The sequence below is a fragment of the Antennarius striatus genome, chromosome 18 (genome assembly GCF_040054535.1).
Source record: "Antennarius striatus isolate MH-2024 chromosome 18, ASM4005453v1, whole genome shotgun sequence".
In the NCBI taxonomy this organism is placed as follows: domain Eukaryota; kingdom Metazoa; phylum Chordata; class Actinopteri; order Lophiiformes; family Antennariidae; genus Antennarius; species Antennarius striatus.
The window spans coordinates 3,728,135-3,744,722 of NC_090793.1; the positions used below are offsets into that span (position 1 = coordinate 3,728,135).

A 16,588-nucleotide genomic window follows, 5' to 3' on the forward strand; every position below is an offset into this window, starting at 1 on the left:
GTTCAATTTGGTATGTGGTGGTTACTATAACGACAGGACTTGAAAAAAATCATGAAGGTAAAATTTATTTGAGTACATGCAATCATAAATAAAACACTTAAATAAATTACGGTAAAAATCAGTAGGTGGCATCGTCCCCTTTAGCACTGCCAGTTAAGAGGAGGGAAGTACTGTGGATGTAATCATGGAAATGTCTCGAGTTCCAGTCATTTAAGAAATCACCCCCCCCCCAAAAAAAAATAAATAAATAAATAAAAAGGTTGCTCATGCACATGGTGCATAATGTTAGAGAAGGTGCAGCTGGAGACTCCTTCTCACCAGGAGTTTTCTTTGTTGCCTTTGACAAAATCATGCATGGAGGCCTGGAGACAGAAGACGACACACAGAAGCTTTTTTACATGTATTTGTGACAAAAGATTCTACCTCACAATGTCATGAGGAGGAACTCTTCACTTACCTGCATGAGAAGCGTCTCCTTCCTCAGTTTTTTGTAAAATAGGAGAACATCTGGATCTGCCTTGACCACACTCGGGTCAAAGTCCATCACCCTCAGACCGTCCAGACTCCGCGCTCTAGACAAGGCCACGTAAGCCTGGCCGCTCTCGAACACACGCGCCAGAGAGATTTCCACACAGTCCAGAGTCATCCCCTTAGAAATAAGGAGGGAAAAACAGCAAAACAAAACAATGGTTACAGATCAGGATGACAAACATTTGAACATGCAAAAGCAGATTCTAAAAGAGTCTTATGTGAGTGGAATGCACCTGGACTCACCTGGCTCTTGTGAATGGAGATGGCCCAGGCCAGTTTGAGCGGCAGCTGCTGTCGACTGAGGTGGATCCCACCTCCTGACTTAAACACCCAGCGCTCAGGCTTCAGTGTCTCTGTGACGCCGCACAGGAAACGCACACGTGGAAGTCCTGCAGAAACATCGGGACGAATCCGTGCGTGGACGGACCAACATTAACAATCATTGTTGAAATACGATCTGTGGCATTTTGATTCAATGTAAAACATTTTTTGTCCTGCCTAACCTGCATGAAAAGCCTTTGTGTTACGTTAAGCATCATTTTGGTATTAAAAAAATACTATAAGAGATTGTAAAACCTACAACTGGCAGCAGAGTTTATTATTACACATTAATTTACAAAACTTTCAGTAAATTCTGTCTTTTCTGAACAAACATTTCAATGATGTTTTTCAAGATAAATAAATACTGACCATTATTTCCAGACTCAAAAGCCGCCACAACTCCTCGTGCTCCGTTCACCAAACCTCGAGCAACGTCCAAGTTCTTCGTAAGCATGACCTTAAAAAGGAACAAGTGTCACAAAAAAAGCAAGTCCTCACTCCTACATATCAGCGGTGCATGCCAACCTGCAGTCAGCCTACCAGACACAGCCTACCTGAGCTCCCACTTTGAGTTTGATCAATCTGCCGACGGGGCTCTGAGCATCTATGGTCTTTACCAGGGAGGGGTCACTATCCAGCGCCTCAAAGACACGCACTGAACCTGAGGCGCCCGTAGGATAACAATATGATCCACTCATATCCCTTCATTCACATCCAATCCAAACTTTAACTGGTTATTCCATCAGCAGAAAAAGTTTCAGATGCGATTCCAGGTAAAGCTGCTGATTTGACCAAAGTGGAGAAGACACCAAACAGAAGGATTCCACACCTGGCAGCTGTTGAAGTTTGTTCTCATTCGTCAGTTCCACGTCATCCTTGTGCGTGCACAAGCGGGTCGCCAGGATGCCATCCCTCTCAATTTGATGATAGGCGCTTTTCATCAGTTTAGCTGTGACTTCCTCCGTCACTCTGAACGATGTTAAGAAGCTGAATCAATTTTTCCATCAGAAGCATTTCTTTTACAGCGTTCCATAAATTTAGTTATAAAAAACTACTCGTTGTGCTTGAGAGAACTACAACAGCTTTAGATTCATCTAAATAATGTTCATATTAGACTGTACAATGGGATTGCATTATGAAGTAATGTTTTAAAAATGAATTTGCTTGGATCCTTGACACTATTCACATTACCTGCCCACCCTCAGTGCCTGCAGGAGGGAGATGAACGTTTGGTCCGTTTGCCTTCGTACTTCCGTTAACTCCATGTTGAGCTGGATGACTTTACGCCAACTCCTGGCCTGCAGGGTTAATAACATTTATTAATGATCCTCAAGAAATAAACAGCCTGCTAATGTGCAGGAAAAGATTTCAAAGTTTTCTGACCTGGAAGCAGAACTTGGCCTTTTCCTTTCCGCGAGAAACGGGAGGCAGCTGGAGGAAGTCACCGCACACGATCAGCTGGATGCCTCCAAACGGCTCAGTGGACCTCCGCACCGACCTGAGAGTGAGGCAAGAACACACATATCCAGGTTTATATTGTCTATGGGTTATTCCCAACATTGATTATAAGGATTATTTTGAATGATACACATGATTATTATTTATTACTGCTTATTCTAACTGAAACTCCATTGCAAAGATAGAACTAGTCTGGGATTAATATCTACGGCATCCACACCCATGTGACTCTCCTTGTCTTTAGACTCAGGGTTTAGCTTTGGATCTCTCACCTGGCCACCGACTCCAGCTTGTCGAAGAACTGAGCCTCCACCATAGAGACCTCATCGATGATGAGGTGTCGACAGCTGGTCCAGTGCTGCAGCACGCCGGGCCTCTGGGCCAGCTCAACACACTGCTCAAGAGGAGCAGAGCCAGAACCAATACCTGGAAAGAAGCATGGATGAATAACACTTGTAGATCCCCACTTCTGTGTACGGAGATTGAATTAAAAAACATGAATTAACTGCAACATTCTGTGTCTTAAATTCACTACTATAGACACTGTTCAAGGCAGTGGACTCCTGTCAATTCAGTGCTGCAGTAATATTGAAAATCGTTGTATTAATGTATTTTTCTGATAAATACTTCCGTCTCTACACTGAGGCACAAAAACTGACCGGCAAAGTTGTGTAACGTCGTCCCTCCAATGTGGCATGCAGCCACTCCTGTGCTGGCGGTGGCAAAGGTGCTCTTTGGAGGGAGAGATCCTATAATTCTCTTCAACAAGAAGGACTTTCCTGTGCCTGTGAAAAACACACATTCAGATCAGTTTAGGGTAGAATATTTAACATGTTTCCATATGTTGCTTATCACAGGAAGAGTACTGTCACTTACCTGCGCTGCCAGTGAAGAAGACATTCCTCCCACTTAGCACAGCACCCAGAACAGCCTCTTGTTCTTTATTCAGCTTTCGAGATGAGAGAGACAGGAAGGGCTTTTTGCTTGCATTGGTTTTCACCTGAAACCAAGTGAACGACAGACAGAATGAAAATCAAACCATGGGGGTAAAAGTTTGTATATCATGAATGGGCTGTAACTCACTGGACTGAAGTTGGTGTCGCTCCTTGACCTTTTGACCTGCTGCCCTGCTCCTGCCCCAGTCATCTTGTTCGTCGACTCCGCCAGGCCTTTCCTTCTCAGATCACTGATCTTCTGGATGTCCTTCTGCTGCAGGGGACTGATGGCCTCAAAGCTGCGAGGCAGACCTGCTTTGGTCTTCTCTCTGAAGCTGAGGGGCTTGATGCTCTGCATGGCTTGATGTTTGATGCTCAGCGTTTTGAGGAAGAGGCTCAGCTGGTCCGGGGGGCAGTTGGAGATCAGCATCTGCTTGTTTTCTGGAAGCAGTTTGATGGTGCATTTGCCATCTCTGACGAACTTCGTGAAGAGTTTGAACTCTTTCAGAAGATAGCTCTGCGGGATCTTTCCGTCGTGGATTCGGAGGATGATTTCCTGGTGCTCGTTCCGGCCCAGGATGACGGAGGCTTTCCTGATCACCTGCCTGCGGATGGCCTGGCCGGAGGGGTTCAGCTGCTCCACCGCCACACAGCACTGCAGCTGGGCGCCGTCATCCCCGGACAACATAGCAGCAAACTTCTGTTAAAGTCAATGGAACGAAATCAACCCGATTTTCTGCCAAAACAGTACTGATGAGCAAAACCAAGTTCTTCCTTCATTCAGTCAACAACTGACATAATCGGTGAGAAAAATTAACTTACCTTTGGCTTTAACTAAACCTTGACACGATCTTTGTCTCACTTTCCTCGTTTCTGTGATCGCAAACCTCAATTTTCAAATCCTGAACGTGTGAAGGCATCTAGCCAATCAAATAGGGGCGATTTAAATCACCAGCCAATGAAAGGAAAGCAGTGACGCCCCTTGATGCCACGCTGTGACGAAATGACGTATCTTCTTTAAATGGGCTGCAAAGCGTGTCATTCGATCGCGCAGCGGTACTCCAGCGGCGTCCCCGCTGTTATCAAGTTGGACGGAGGGAATGGAGAGGTTAAAAGCTGAAGTCTTCTATCGTCGCCATTGTTACGAAGCTAAAATTTAAAAAAATCATGAAGGTTGTGAAAAACATAGTTGCATTGGCCGGGAATCGAACCCGGGCCTCCCGCGTGGCAGGCGAGAATTCTACCACTGAACCACCAATGCATACGAAGCTTGGTTCAATCGACTGTATTTATAGCTACGCCAACCCCTGCCCACTATATCTTCTTCACTTCAAATGGAAGACTTCAAGTTTCGATCCTCCCAAAATAATAGCATTAAATGCGACCTTCGCTGAGGATGCAAAGCACATTAACCTGTCAAAGTAGACAGTAGGCGTTAGTTCAGCCGTACTCCAGTAAACTAATCGATGCTTTGCTTCAATGTGCAAAGATAATGGAACTCTTGTATGTTGTTAAATGCACGCATTATTTTATTACGTTGAAAAATACTCTCTTAGTAGCTAACCAAAAGCATTTTCTCCCCGTCGGGGAATCGAACCCCGGTCTCCCGCGTGACAGGCGGGGATACTTACCACTATACTAACGAGGAGTGAGTGCTAGCGTGTGGTTTATAGTTTAAGTCCTTGGTTATATTGAGGCTCATGGTGACAGAGTTTCTGATTCTGGCGGTACACTTAAAATGAAAGCTGTCCTTGGTGGGATTTGTACGTAAAATCTACTTTGCAGTATAAATGCATGTATTCACGTTTTTGAATCACTGGATGGGTTGACCTGCAGGGGAATTGGTGACTATGATAATGAAGTCAGGTAGAGTCCATTTGGATTTTGTTGCCGATTATTAGGCCGAACAACACACAGACAGATAAAACACTTTGGTCAAGTAATCTTTTATTGTTCAGCTGTGATAAGACTGTAAAGCAGCATTACTTGATAGCATATGGCTCACACTCGATTCATTCTAAATATCAGCGCTACTTGTGTTGTGGACATTTATGATTGTGTTTATCTGCACATGCAATAAAAGACTCTTTTGTACATTCAAATGTAAAAGACGACTTAACACTGACCCATCCTTTTCTTCTCCTTCTTTCCATGAGTCTCTGCTTTTCCTAAACTGATATGTTCATGTCCCTCCACCGCTATTCATCTCCTTCTACCTTTTTCCTCATCACCATCCCTTTCTCTATCCTCCCTCCTTCTCTTTTTAATCCACGTCACCCCCTTCATCCTCATCAGCACATGCTTGGAACTCCTTCTCGGGTAGGAGGCCATGTTCGTTGAGGAATGCCTCCACATCGGTTGCAAAGAATTCCTCATTGAAGTGTTGATTAACAGCCAAGAAATTCCCCAGTAATTCACCAGCTTTGTACACCAACAGAGCTGGGAGAACCTGAAATATTAAAATATTTAAAATCATTCCTCTGATTATTAAGTAATAGATTGCAATTATCAGAGTCTGGATTAAAAAAAAGTGGATTAATAATAACCATGTTCTCCTGTGGACAAAGGCGGCAGCCAAATCCAAGATTGTGTCATATTTCTTTTGAAATAGCCAAACAACAGTGAGAAAAATAGCCAGTTAGATTGTTAAGGACAATAATGAATTGTTAGCTCCACCAGCTTGTATTGACAGACTGTTTATAGAATGAATTGAACTTCTTTATGTCTCAGGGGGTGGGGGTGAGACAAAACAAGTGGATTAGAATATACAAAATGCATAATTTATTGCATAAAGATGTATGGAACCATTGCTGCATACAAAATGCATAATTTATTGCATAAAGATGTATGGAACCATTGCTGTATCTCCTAATTTCTTTTTTTGTGTTTGCATTTATTGGCAGGATTAATAATATGACTTATTATTGTTTTGGTTTTGAATGGTTTACTGACCTCAGGTGAGAAACGCTCAGCAGCTCCTGACGCCACAGCATCGATACGGCAGAATTTAACACTGGGGTACTCCATAGCGAGACAATCCAGGCTTGAGTTCAACTGTTCACAGCCTGAACAACAAAAGAATACAAGAATGGATTATTAAAAAACATCAATACACAGACATCAGTGGAGTTTATGTTGCATGTGGTTTTAACATAGTCAATAACTTCAGATTTAAAACTCATCAGTAAAAAAATGTCTGTGTAGGTTCTCATTCATCCAGGTCATGTTTATCCTACATTGTTTAAATCAGTCTACTGGACTTTATGAAAGTTCCTTGAAGACATTTTACCGCTCAACCAAGAGACTTCCTTAGTCCTGAATTGGATTGATATTCTGTAAAGAACTTTGGATCAGTAAAAATAACCAAAAAAACCCCCACCTTTGACACCATGCTGATAGATGTGGACGACCACTTGGGTCAACCGATGTTCCTTTTCTATGACTTCCAGGAAGTCGTCTCCACTCTCAAGCTCGTACACCGCTTCAAACGTTGGGCCGAAGCTCAGGCGCTCGTGCATTTCCTGCATGCACTGTTTCCTGTAGCGCTTCAGGCAACGCTCGTCCTCCTCTTGGATCAGTTCATACTCCTGAACACTCATCTAGAGTTGAGATCATTATCATTACTGTTTGTTCTTTACGCAATGCATTCAAATCATCGTCTCATGAAGAGTGAAATCTTACTAGACCTTCCATCTACCTTTCTGTTGACTCTCTCCTTGTCGTCCTCTCTTGGACTTGACATTTGCCTGAGCAGCTCTTTCTTGCTTTGAGGGATGGTCTGATCCACATTGTCCAACTTAAACCTTCGCCAGTCATTAATCACTCCTTTTGGTCCTGCACACCCAAAGAAAAGACAACAGAAATATTACAAAGACAAACTGAACCCTTGGGGACCGGTTAAAATGGCTACACACATTACCTAACCGGGTCACAAGAGCCGTCTCATAAAAGTGTAAAAAAAAAAGTAATACAGACACATTTTTTTTCTTTCAGTGCATCAGATCTTTTCCATTACTTTAGACCGATCCATTGATATAAAAGTTATTATATATTTTTTAATTATTATATATGTTTATATGAAATTTGCCATTAGAATCCTGTTTTTCTTAAAATGTGAAAAACACAAAATATGGAATATTTCCAAGTTATTGCACAGTTCTGATAAAGATATTACAACTGTTGGATGAATGTTTTTGCAGGTGTGTAAACACAGGCAGTGGGTCTGTGGGTTGTGGGATGATTTAGGGGTCATTGTCTTGCTGCAGACAATGAAGATCATGTTTCATTATAACACGTCAGCATTATTGTATGTAGTAATATATATAATATACATATATAATATATAAATATATAACATATATATATACGGTCATAGTATATACAATTTTTTGATTATAATGGGAGTCAATTGGACCATTTTTGACCCCATCAGGTATTGTGTGTAGACAGTGAAAATCTGCTATTCTATACACTTCCAATGACAGGCATTAAGGAATTTAGGAAATAAAGATGAAAGAAAATTACTGGCAAAGTTTCACATATTTATCCTTTCAATTGACTGATTTATTGGGAGAGAAACACATAAAAACAACAAAAATGTCACTTTTGGGACCTAACGGTGCCCAAGGGTTAAATAAAGCCTTCAGTTTTATTGTTAGACGATCGAGTGTAATGATGACTGATGCCTACAAACACCCCAACATAATTTGCTGAGATTTACTAAAGGAACACCAGACTGGGTGATTTCATGGCTACTGGATCATTTTGGCATGTTAGTGACCTGTGTGATTTGCAGGCAGCTCCTCTTCCTCCTGGGCAGAGCAAGACATCTTGATGACAGTCTGCAATACAGAAAGAGATTGAAGTGAGCTCATCATATACCTGATGATTACTTATCAGATTATGTGGAGATAAACAGGAGAGCATCTCATTAATCTTGTGTGAGTGAGTAGCATGATCATTCTGTTTATAACTTCTTACAACCGCAGAAAATTTTAAATGTAGGCTCTAATGTTGTACATCTTGAAACAATCAATCAATTAGAATGATAACTGATCATCATGTTGTTTGTAATTAAATGTAAATCTTAAACATCAAATCATCACATTTGGGCTTTTTGTGCATGCATTAACTCTCTTTTTCTTTTGTTGAAATAACCAAACACAGTATAACCCACACAAGAAATAAACATTAAAACTGATGAGTGAGCACCGAGTTTAGTGGAATATAATCACCAGGAAACCTCTACTTCCCAGGAAAACCACTGCATTGCTGATGCAGCTAAGCTGACAGGGTTACAAGGTCTTAATCAATACTACGTCAGTCATAAAACTGATAATACCTATTAGCCTAAAGCAGATAATTCCTTCAGGCTGTCATAGTGATACATCTGTTATAGGGGTGGCTTTCATAAACTCAAACTGTAGCAGAAAGTGGAATACAATCTTCAAGTCTGATGGTTTTAAGATTAAAAGATTCTAAAGGTACATGCATGGATGCACGTATTTATAAACACAGTGGCATTGTATATATACAGGATGTCTTTATATGTTAATCCACCCTGATCGGACTGAAGCAAGGCTATCTATAACTATATACTGCTTCTATGTAAATACACATTAATCCTGTAACAATGAATACATACACACACACACACACACACACACACACAAAAGAATGTTAGTTTGTGGACAAACTGAGTTTCGTGCAGAGGAATTTCAGTGCAGAAAATCTAAAAGATTTATGAGGAACAAAACAACAGACACAAACTGATTAACTACAAACTTACTGCACCTTTAGCTGAATGGTTGTCAATCTAACAACATCTATGAATTCTTACATTTTTGCGTCCTGAATGGGAAGTGGTGTCTGTCAGTGTCCTCAGTGTCAGTGTTGGTGCATCCAGACAAAACTGACAGGGGGGAGAACATAAGTTTAACCACACAACATGAGAGGGTGGGGAGAGCGATGAGGGAATAAGCCTCATCATCATCGTCACTGTACTGTAATGTTGTCCAACATGATGATGGTTTCATAACAGGTTTAGTGTTATGGATGGTTTCATAAGAGGTTTAGTGTTAACCTGCATTTTCTTAAAAGGTTTTATTTTTTCACAAACTCGCCATAAATCCTAAGACACATGATGCCTCCTAAATTTCTCAGGATCCCATCATAAGGAATTGTTCTTATCCTGCTGTCGCTTCAAATTAAAATCTTAATATTGCAAAAGTAAATAAGTTTGTCTGTGGTTTTGCTTGAAAGGTATGTTGTTGGTCCGTTCTGCCATTGCTGACGTGCAATATTTATTTATTCGTTTAGAGTACACGTGTTGAACAAATCAAATTAGATCAACTCATAATCGAAGAACACGAAAAACAAAAACCGTCCCTGGGTGGGCTTGAACCACCAACCTTTCGGTTAACAGCCGAACGCGCTAACCGATTGCGCCACAGAGACAACTGAGGACAGCGGCAATAGCAAAGATTTTTATTAACTAGTCTATTGTATTATTGTTCATAGAGAATAACAGAGATGGAAAAGTTACTTCGTTTTTTAAAATCTTTGCTTCTGTTCTAACTTAACGTAAAAAAGCTAAAACTATTTGACGCCTTGTGAGAGCTTTAAGACAGATATCTGTAAAGAGTATTAAATCAAAATATATATACCAAAATATACGTACCAATACCGAAAACAGCAGAGTGGCGCAGCGGAAGCGTGCTGGGCCCATAACCCAGAGGTCGATGGATCGAAACCATCCTCTGCTAAATACTTTTTTTTTCATTCCATCATGGAATAAATCCCAACACTTAGGGACAATCTAAAACATGAGTCTGAGCTAAATATCGATACTGGCCCGTCCAGTAATGTTTCAGTAAGGAATTTATCAAAACATGACTTTATGAACAGTTCGAGAGATCCACCGCAGCAAACTACGGATAGACAGAGAGGAGGGATCGCAGGAGAAACTCTTGCAGCGCTAAGTTGTGTCCAGAAGAGGTCGCAGTTTGGTCACTGACAAAGGCAAAGTGGATTTATGAGTAGCAGGGTCATTGGTTCATTCAGACTCAGAACTATTAAAAAATGAATAAATCATAGAATAAATAATAATAATAACAATAAAAGCAGTTGAAAATCACCACCATCGACACACAGATGTGCGACTTCATTGAAGAGGAAGTGTTTTATTACTGTGGGAAAATAGAGGTGTTCAGTGTTTTAAAATCTTTGAGTGTTGGTCCAAGGTATCACTGACAGAGAATTAGATGGAGTTTCAAAATGATTTTACTACCTGATCTTAGCCAAAGGGATGAGATATTTGACTCCATGAATTACGTACTGAATTCAAAATCACGGTTTGAAAAAAGAAATACGTTTAAACCTCTACGGTTTCGAACATAAGTCAGAATGTAAACCTATGGGAAAGTTATTCAATTTCTCATTTCATTTGCAGCATCAGTTGCTGCTACTCATTTGAATCCAATGGGGATGTATGTCCCAACTTGTAATGATTATTCTGCCTCAAAGAATTGGAAAATATTTGGAAAAAATCTGTATTTCTCTGTTAGTTTGTTTCAGAATCCAGATCAGTAATGTTTAAAGACACATCAGCTCTGACACCTATTTTATTAACACTGTTTCAGCTACAATCTGATGTCCTTTCAGTCTGCTTCATGATTTTCAACACTATGCTAATTATGTAAATGTACTTGGATCCTTTACACGTTCACTAAAATTGTACGGCTTGGCCTCATTTGTCAAAAAGTGATTAGTAAGTCGACAAAGACAGCATCTTTGATAAACGCCATCATTCTTTTTTTTAAAAATTATTCTTGTTTTTGTTTGTTTTTGTCCAGTCTAAACCTGCAGATGAGATGAGAGTGAGAGTCGTATTGATCTGTCACTCAGTGTGGGGGTACATCTCATTAGGATGGGTGGGCAGGGGGTGGGTTGGGCTCTGTGAGGCTCCAATCCTCACAAAGTAAGTGACTAGGTCTCTTTACGAGCCTCCAATTGATTATGCAATTGATTTAATTTGCTCTAAATCGTTAAAATTGATTTTAGGACAGCAGTGAAGACAAGTGTGTTTGTGTTTATGTTTGTGCACCGATCTCTGAATTAATGAAAGTTTTTAAAATGAAACAAGACAAAATTTTTTTATTTCATTAAAAAACTGAATGACACTTTAAAAGAAAAAATAGGAAAATATCTAATTATTACAAGCAAGAGTCATCATCAAGGAAGTTGGAAAGTATACAATAGTTTGGTATCAATAAACAGTTCTTTGGTGATCAGTAAGGAACAAATCGGTAAAACATGACTAAATGTGATTATAAAGAGTTTTCTACAGTCACATATTAAAAGATCCACCAGGATAATAAGGACAGAGAAGAAGGAGCAGTGACATCATCGGTATGACATAGATATTAGCTTTTCTTAACTCTACAGGCACTGTTTGAACAGATTTGGCTGGTGCACTGTATGTGGGGGGGGGGGGGGGGGCTAAAGGCAAAAAAGGATTAGGGTTGGAGAAATTGGTGGACATGCATTTCATAATCATAACTTTATACCAAACGTATTGAGTCAGTGCTGTGAGCCTCTGCACTGAGCCTCATAATCCTCTTAAAGGGAGAGCGACAGGAAACAACCTCAAAGTATTCGGTTATGTTTTCTAAACTTCTATGGTGGCGTAAGACCGAAGGACAGGATGAAATACATTTTTAAAGACAAACAGATTGCTATGTTGCAGCTTCAACTCAGTCCCAGGTGAAATTTTAATTGATTTCTTCTTGATATTTTAGTTAGAAATCCTTTTACCTGAGGAACAATTAGAGGTGGACAAATGCTTTTACAATATCCAGCATGTTTCACATCATAATAAAGGCTTCCACTCCCAAACGATGACATCATCTGAGTTTTTTGTTCACACTACACTTATAAAAAGCTCAAAAACACAACTGTCATTCTACATTTTAATATAAATCAATGTATAAAGTTGACAGTGTTTGTAAAAAAACCCCAAAACAACTAAATCTGCAGTGACGATGCTTTTTAGTTCTGTCTATACAACTTCCGCATCTGCCCCAAACTAATTTCTCTTTGATTTAATCGTAACTCGCTTCTGCTGCTCTGCTGCTCTGTCTGGATCTAGAAAAACCAGAAGCATTTGATTACAAAAGAATTAATGTGATTTAAAATGCTGACTCTGCAGCTTTGCTTCCTGCCTTGCTGCATTTCTTACAGATAGAGTTTAATACATGTCATGTTTTTGACATCTTGCACCACCCAAACCAAAGAACAAATATCGGTCACGTCTGCCGAATCTCTTTAGGGCATGGAACAATCATAATCTTCGTCAACTTGTGCACATCCTCTTCCTCCTCCTCATCTTCCTCTCCCTCCATCTTCACACCAGTGCATAGTCAAACTGCCCTCTGTCCAGTGCTTCCTTGTGGTCTGTCCAGGATGATGCCGGCATGCTGCTGTAGGGATCCAACAAGATACGGACGCATCGAACGACGAGGAAGAGCAGCAGCAGCAGCAGCAGGCCGACGAAACACAGGGCCGTCCCCTGCTCGGGGTGTCCTACCATGGGCTGGAGGACTGTTGGGGCCCTGGGGAACCCCGGTGGAGCAGGAGAGGAGAGGTCATAGTCCACAACCCAGTAGTTTGTGTCGCTCATCTTGGAATGAGAGAATGTTTTCAAGGTTGAAATAAGTAACTGGTTTATTTTTCAGTCAGAATGTTTACGGGATGTCTCGGCTCTGCTGGGTCATCTTTGTTAAACCCATAGGGAGATCACATAGTGGAATCTGGCGGATGTCAGCCACACGGTTTTCCACCAGCCACAGGGCAGCAAAAATTGGTCCTGCAGAAATAACACGGGGCAAATCAGTAGTGCAAGATAATAAACCCTCAGGTGAAGCGAGCAGCAAGCTGAGGCATGAGAACGGAGGTTTAATTTGATTTCGCTGGTGCTGCTCATGCATCGTTCTCGCTTTCGCTCCAGAGGAACTAACGGCACAAACGCTGAAGTCTTAACTTCAGATGATCCTTGTGGATTGTAATTTAACCAATAAATCATAATTAAATTTGCATTACATTTCATTTATCAGTAACTTTATATTTTGTTATACTAGGGTATTATCATTACGTATTATTATTGTAAATATTTGTTAATATTATTATTATTGTTTTAATATCTTAATTTTCTTCAACGTATACTCTCCCTGTATTTGTGGTCAGAACATGTGAGAAATTCACATGTGAGAACAACATCTCACTTTGGGATCATTAAAGTATATCTAATGTAAGATAATCTAATCTAATCTAATTATTTTAAGTGTCATCCATCGATCATCCTTGTTTCATGTCTACCTCTTTCCTGAACTCATGTACAACACAGCCTAAGATAAATAAAACAAGCGCTGATGAGGGAAGAGAAACATGTCAAGCAATCCCTCAGAGATTCGCTGCACTTTTGCTCAAAAAAAAAACCCCACTCTCCATCTGCAGCCTCTTTAATGGGCTGTGGAGTGGAGAGATATTTCCTGCAGTAGGTGCACTCCCAAGTCAGCATTTTCTATTCCAGGAGGCTTCATGTCCCTCCGTTACCACCACGCAGACTCTTGAAAAGACATGTTGATAGCTCCTCTGCTCTGCGGATGATGGGGCTGAAGGGCCAAGCGCAGCTTTAATAGGAGACTTGAAGACATAATGAAAGAAAGTGCCTGTCTCAGAATCAATTATCAAATGGCCTGTGGTTACCTCAGGTTGGACGACTGAGGATTGAAGCTGCATGCAGGGGAAGGCGAAATGAAAACTCACAGGTCAACAAAGAGAACATGAGTGTTTGGTTGTTAGGTGCAAACAGATGACCACAATATGATTTTTGTTGTTTCTGCTGATGGAAATAATAAAATAAAATTTCATAAACTTGCTTTTCCTGCATAGAAAATTTCCTTGTTTGATGTATTTTTTATCAGAACATCAGAAAACTTGATTTTTTTTTTATTGTACAACTCAGACTTAAATCCATTTATCTACATAGTGAAAATACACTGTTATGCAACGCAGCACAACATCTGCTTGACACTGCATTTTCTGCTACATTGGCAGTAAATGCAGTGCGAGGGGAGGCTTCTGTATATTATAACCCCATCTAGTTGCTATATGTGAGCAAACTCTGCAGATGCGTGGTTCTACTGAAGATTGAGGGTTTTGAAATGCAATCCAAACGTCTTCAGGTCACGATGAAGTGCAGAAATCACAGGATCCAGAATAAAGATGGACAACAAAAACAAAGAATAGTTTAAATCATCTGATCGAGGAATAAAAAGGATCAGAGATCCTCAGTCAGAGACCAGCTTTGGCTGCTGATGACATAAACTCAATCACAATCATACCGAAAATAAAAGCTGATCCAGATCGGATATGAAATGTGTACAAATGTTTGAAAATCACTGTTTTTATCAGCCATAAACTTAGGAGACAGCAGATTTATGGCAGATGTGCAGCGACAGAGGACATGTAGTGACATAAGGCGTTCCTCGTGCAGATAATACCTGTAATACCTCCCACCTCTGCTCACGGATTAAAGACAGCAGCTCTGAAATCAATGAGGATTTCACCAAATAAAAAGGATGAGTTATGCTGTCTGGAATAAACTCTGAATGCTTTTGACCAATCTGTGTCCTTTTAGATTTTATGGCATTAAAAATGCTTCTATGTGGTCAGAACCCCTTTCATTCCTGCTGGCAGTGTTGTCTGATTACATCACCATAGAGACCGGATGGAACTGGACTGTCATTGTTCAATTTAAGGAAAAATCTTGATTACAGAAAGGTCTGAAAGTATTTAGAAGATTTAAATACAGGGGTGATAAAATTCTAACCCCTCTTATTATTATTATTATTATTATTATTATACATTTTATTACATTATTGTTCACCTGGGATGAATTTCCTTTATCTCAGGTGAATAATTTTTTTTTTTTTTGTACATTAACGTCTTGTTTCAGTGTCTCTGATGAACACAATGTGGAACAGCGCTCTATAAATAATGGATGCATTAAATATTTACTTTTTAGCACTTCATTTGATCATTTTTCAGAAAACCTTTCACGAAGTCACAGTTAAATCCTGACATCCCGGGTTATGAAGCGCACGATCTTTAACTTTTGCGGAGGTGAGAAATGATTCGTTGACTGAACGCGTAGCATCCCGACATCCACGGACCCGAGTGGACTTAATTAAAGTAATAAAAGTTCTCTTAAAGTTAACAAACAGACATACTTTTTTCCCTTGGAGACGTGTCGTCCAGTCTTCAGGTGATGATCAGCAGCAGCTCCATGCGCACCGTCCTCCTCCTCCTCCTCTTTATCATCCAGCCCTGCTGCTCCTCCTGTTGTTGGTCCAGAGCTTTAAGTCCCCTCCGTCCGTGGGACCCGCCCCTCACCCCTCCCGGCGTGTCCCTCCATCCGCGGCCACTTAGGCTCTCATTGATCACAGCGGATAATACTTCCGTTTGGATGGATGCGTAAAGCGCGTAAAGCGCGTAAAGCGCCCAAAGCCGTGCGCGGCTTTTACGTTACATAATCGGAGCGTGGAAAAAGTGGAAGTGTTTGAGGGCTTCCACGCAGCACAGCATCACAGACGGATCAGTGGTGTATTTCCCATCGTCTCGTTTCGTTAGAATGATTTTACACCAATCAACAGAAACTTTTCACATCGTGTCAAGCACGCAAAAAAAAAAAAGTCCATAAAGAGTTTTCTGGTTCGTCCATAAGTTTTTATTCTGTTTTGAGGAATGTCGAAGAAAAGACTCCTGTGTACAAATGACCATCTAAGAAACATCTGATCATTCTGGGACATTTTAAAATAACTTCCTGGAATAATCTTCCTGAGAATTATTACTAATTATTAAAATAATATGTGGTAAAAAAAAATGGGATGAGGCCTTCTAGAAAGACTGCACCTTTAGGTCCTATATGAAATTATACAGGGCAGAAATTCACTCAAGAGGTGCATAAATGGTTGATAAATGATGATCTGATGACCTCCATTAGGAAGATAAACAATCAGAGAGCTTCAGGACAGGAATTAGTTTAGATAGTCAGGATAAATGAATGGTGTCTAGAATTTTTTCCACTTTTTTAACTTCTTTTTGTTATTTAAATGATTCAGAAATCAAGTGTGTGTGTCTATATATGTATGTATGTATGTATGTATGTATGTATGTATGTATGTATGTATGTATGTATGTATGTATGTATGTATGTATGTATGTATGTATATGTATATATGTATGTATATATGTATGTATATATGTATATATGTATGTGTGTG

General features: G+C 40.2%; 3 protein-coding genes and 3 non-coding genes across 6 annotated transcripts; all 6 read right to left on the reverse strand.

Moving 5' to 3' along the window:
- Window positions 1-227: 227 nt before the first annotated feature.
- pif1 (PIF1 5'-to-3' DNA helicase homolog (S. cerevisiae)) lies at window positions 228-4,109 on the reverse strand. Its single transcript, XM_068341359.1, has 13 exons — window positions 4,068-4,109; window positions 3,394-3,945; window positions 3,187-3,310; window positions 2,970-3,095; window positions 2,583-2,736; window positions 2,236-2,350; window positions 2,044-2,150; window positions 1,682-1,821; window positions 1,407-1,513; window positions 1,222-1,309; window positions 775-920; window positions 458-649; window positions 228-362 (listed from the first exon to the last, which is right to left on the reverse strand). The coding sequence occupies exons 2-13, from the start codon at window positions 3,931-3,933 to the stop codon at window positions 315-317; spliced, it is 1,887 nt and encodes a 628-aa protein (XP_068197460.1). The 5' UTR covers window positions 3,934-3,945; window positions 4,068-4,109; the 3' UTR covers window positions 228-314.
- A 326-nt stretch (window positions 4,110-4,435) lies between these two features.
- trnag-gcc (transfer RNA glycine (anticodon GCC)) lies at window positions 4,436-4,506 on the reverse strand. The gene has a single exon. It is a non-coding gene; the product is annotated as a tRNA-Gly (tRNA).
- Window positions 4,507-4,821: 315 nt separating this feature from the next.
- Window positions 4,822-4,893, reverse strand: trnad-guc (transfer RNA aspartic acid (anticodon GUC)). Its single transcript has one exon. It is a non-coding gene; the product is annotated as a tRNA-Asp (tRNA).
- Window positions 4,894-5,180: 287 nt separating this feature from the next.
- LOC137612489 (phosducin-like) lies at window positions 5,181-9,987 on the reverse strand. The gene is made up of 7 exons (XM_068341030.1): window positions 9,925-9,987; window positions 9,085-9,156; window positions 8,026-8,086; window positions 6,943-7,079; window positions 6,625-6,844; window positions 6,198-6,310; window positions 5,181-5,694 (listed from the first exon to the last, which is right to left on the reverse strand). The coding sequence occupies exons 1-7, from the start codon at window positions 9,970-9,972 to the stop codon at window positions 5,509-5,511; spliced, it is 837 nt and encodes a 278-aa protein (XP_068197131.1). The 5' UTR covers window positions 9,973-9,987; the 3' UTR covers window positions 5,181-5,508.
- Window positions 9,628-9,701, reverse strand: trnan-guu (transfer RNA asparagine (anticodon GUU)). The gene has a single exon. It is a non-coding gene; the product is annotated as a tRNA-Asn (tRNA).
- Window positions 9,988-12,267: 2,280 nt separating the features above from the next.
- LOC137612754 (cortexin-1) lies at window positions 12,268-15,628 on the reverse strand. Its single transcript, XM_068341442.1, has 2 exons — window positions 15,536-15,628; window positions 12,268-13,110 (listed from the first exon to the last, which is right to left on the reverse strand). The coding sequence occupies exon 2, from the start codon at window positions 12,922-12,924 to the stop codon at window positions 12,649-12,651; it is 276 nt and encodes a 91-aa protein (XP_068197543.1). The 5' UTR covers window positions 12,925-13,110; window positions 15,536-15,628; the 3' UTR covers window positions 12,268-12,648.
- Window positions 15,629-16,588: the final 960 nt, after the last annotated feature.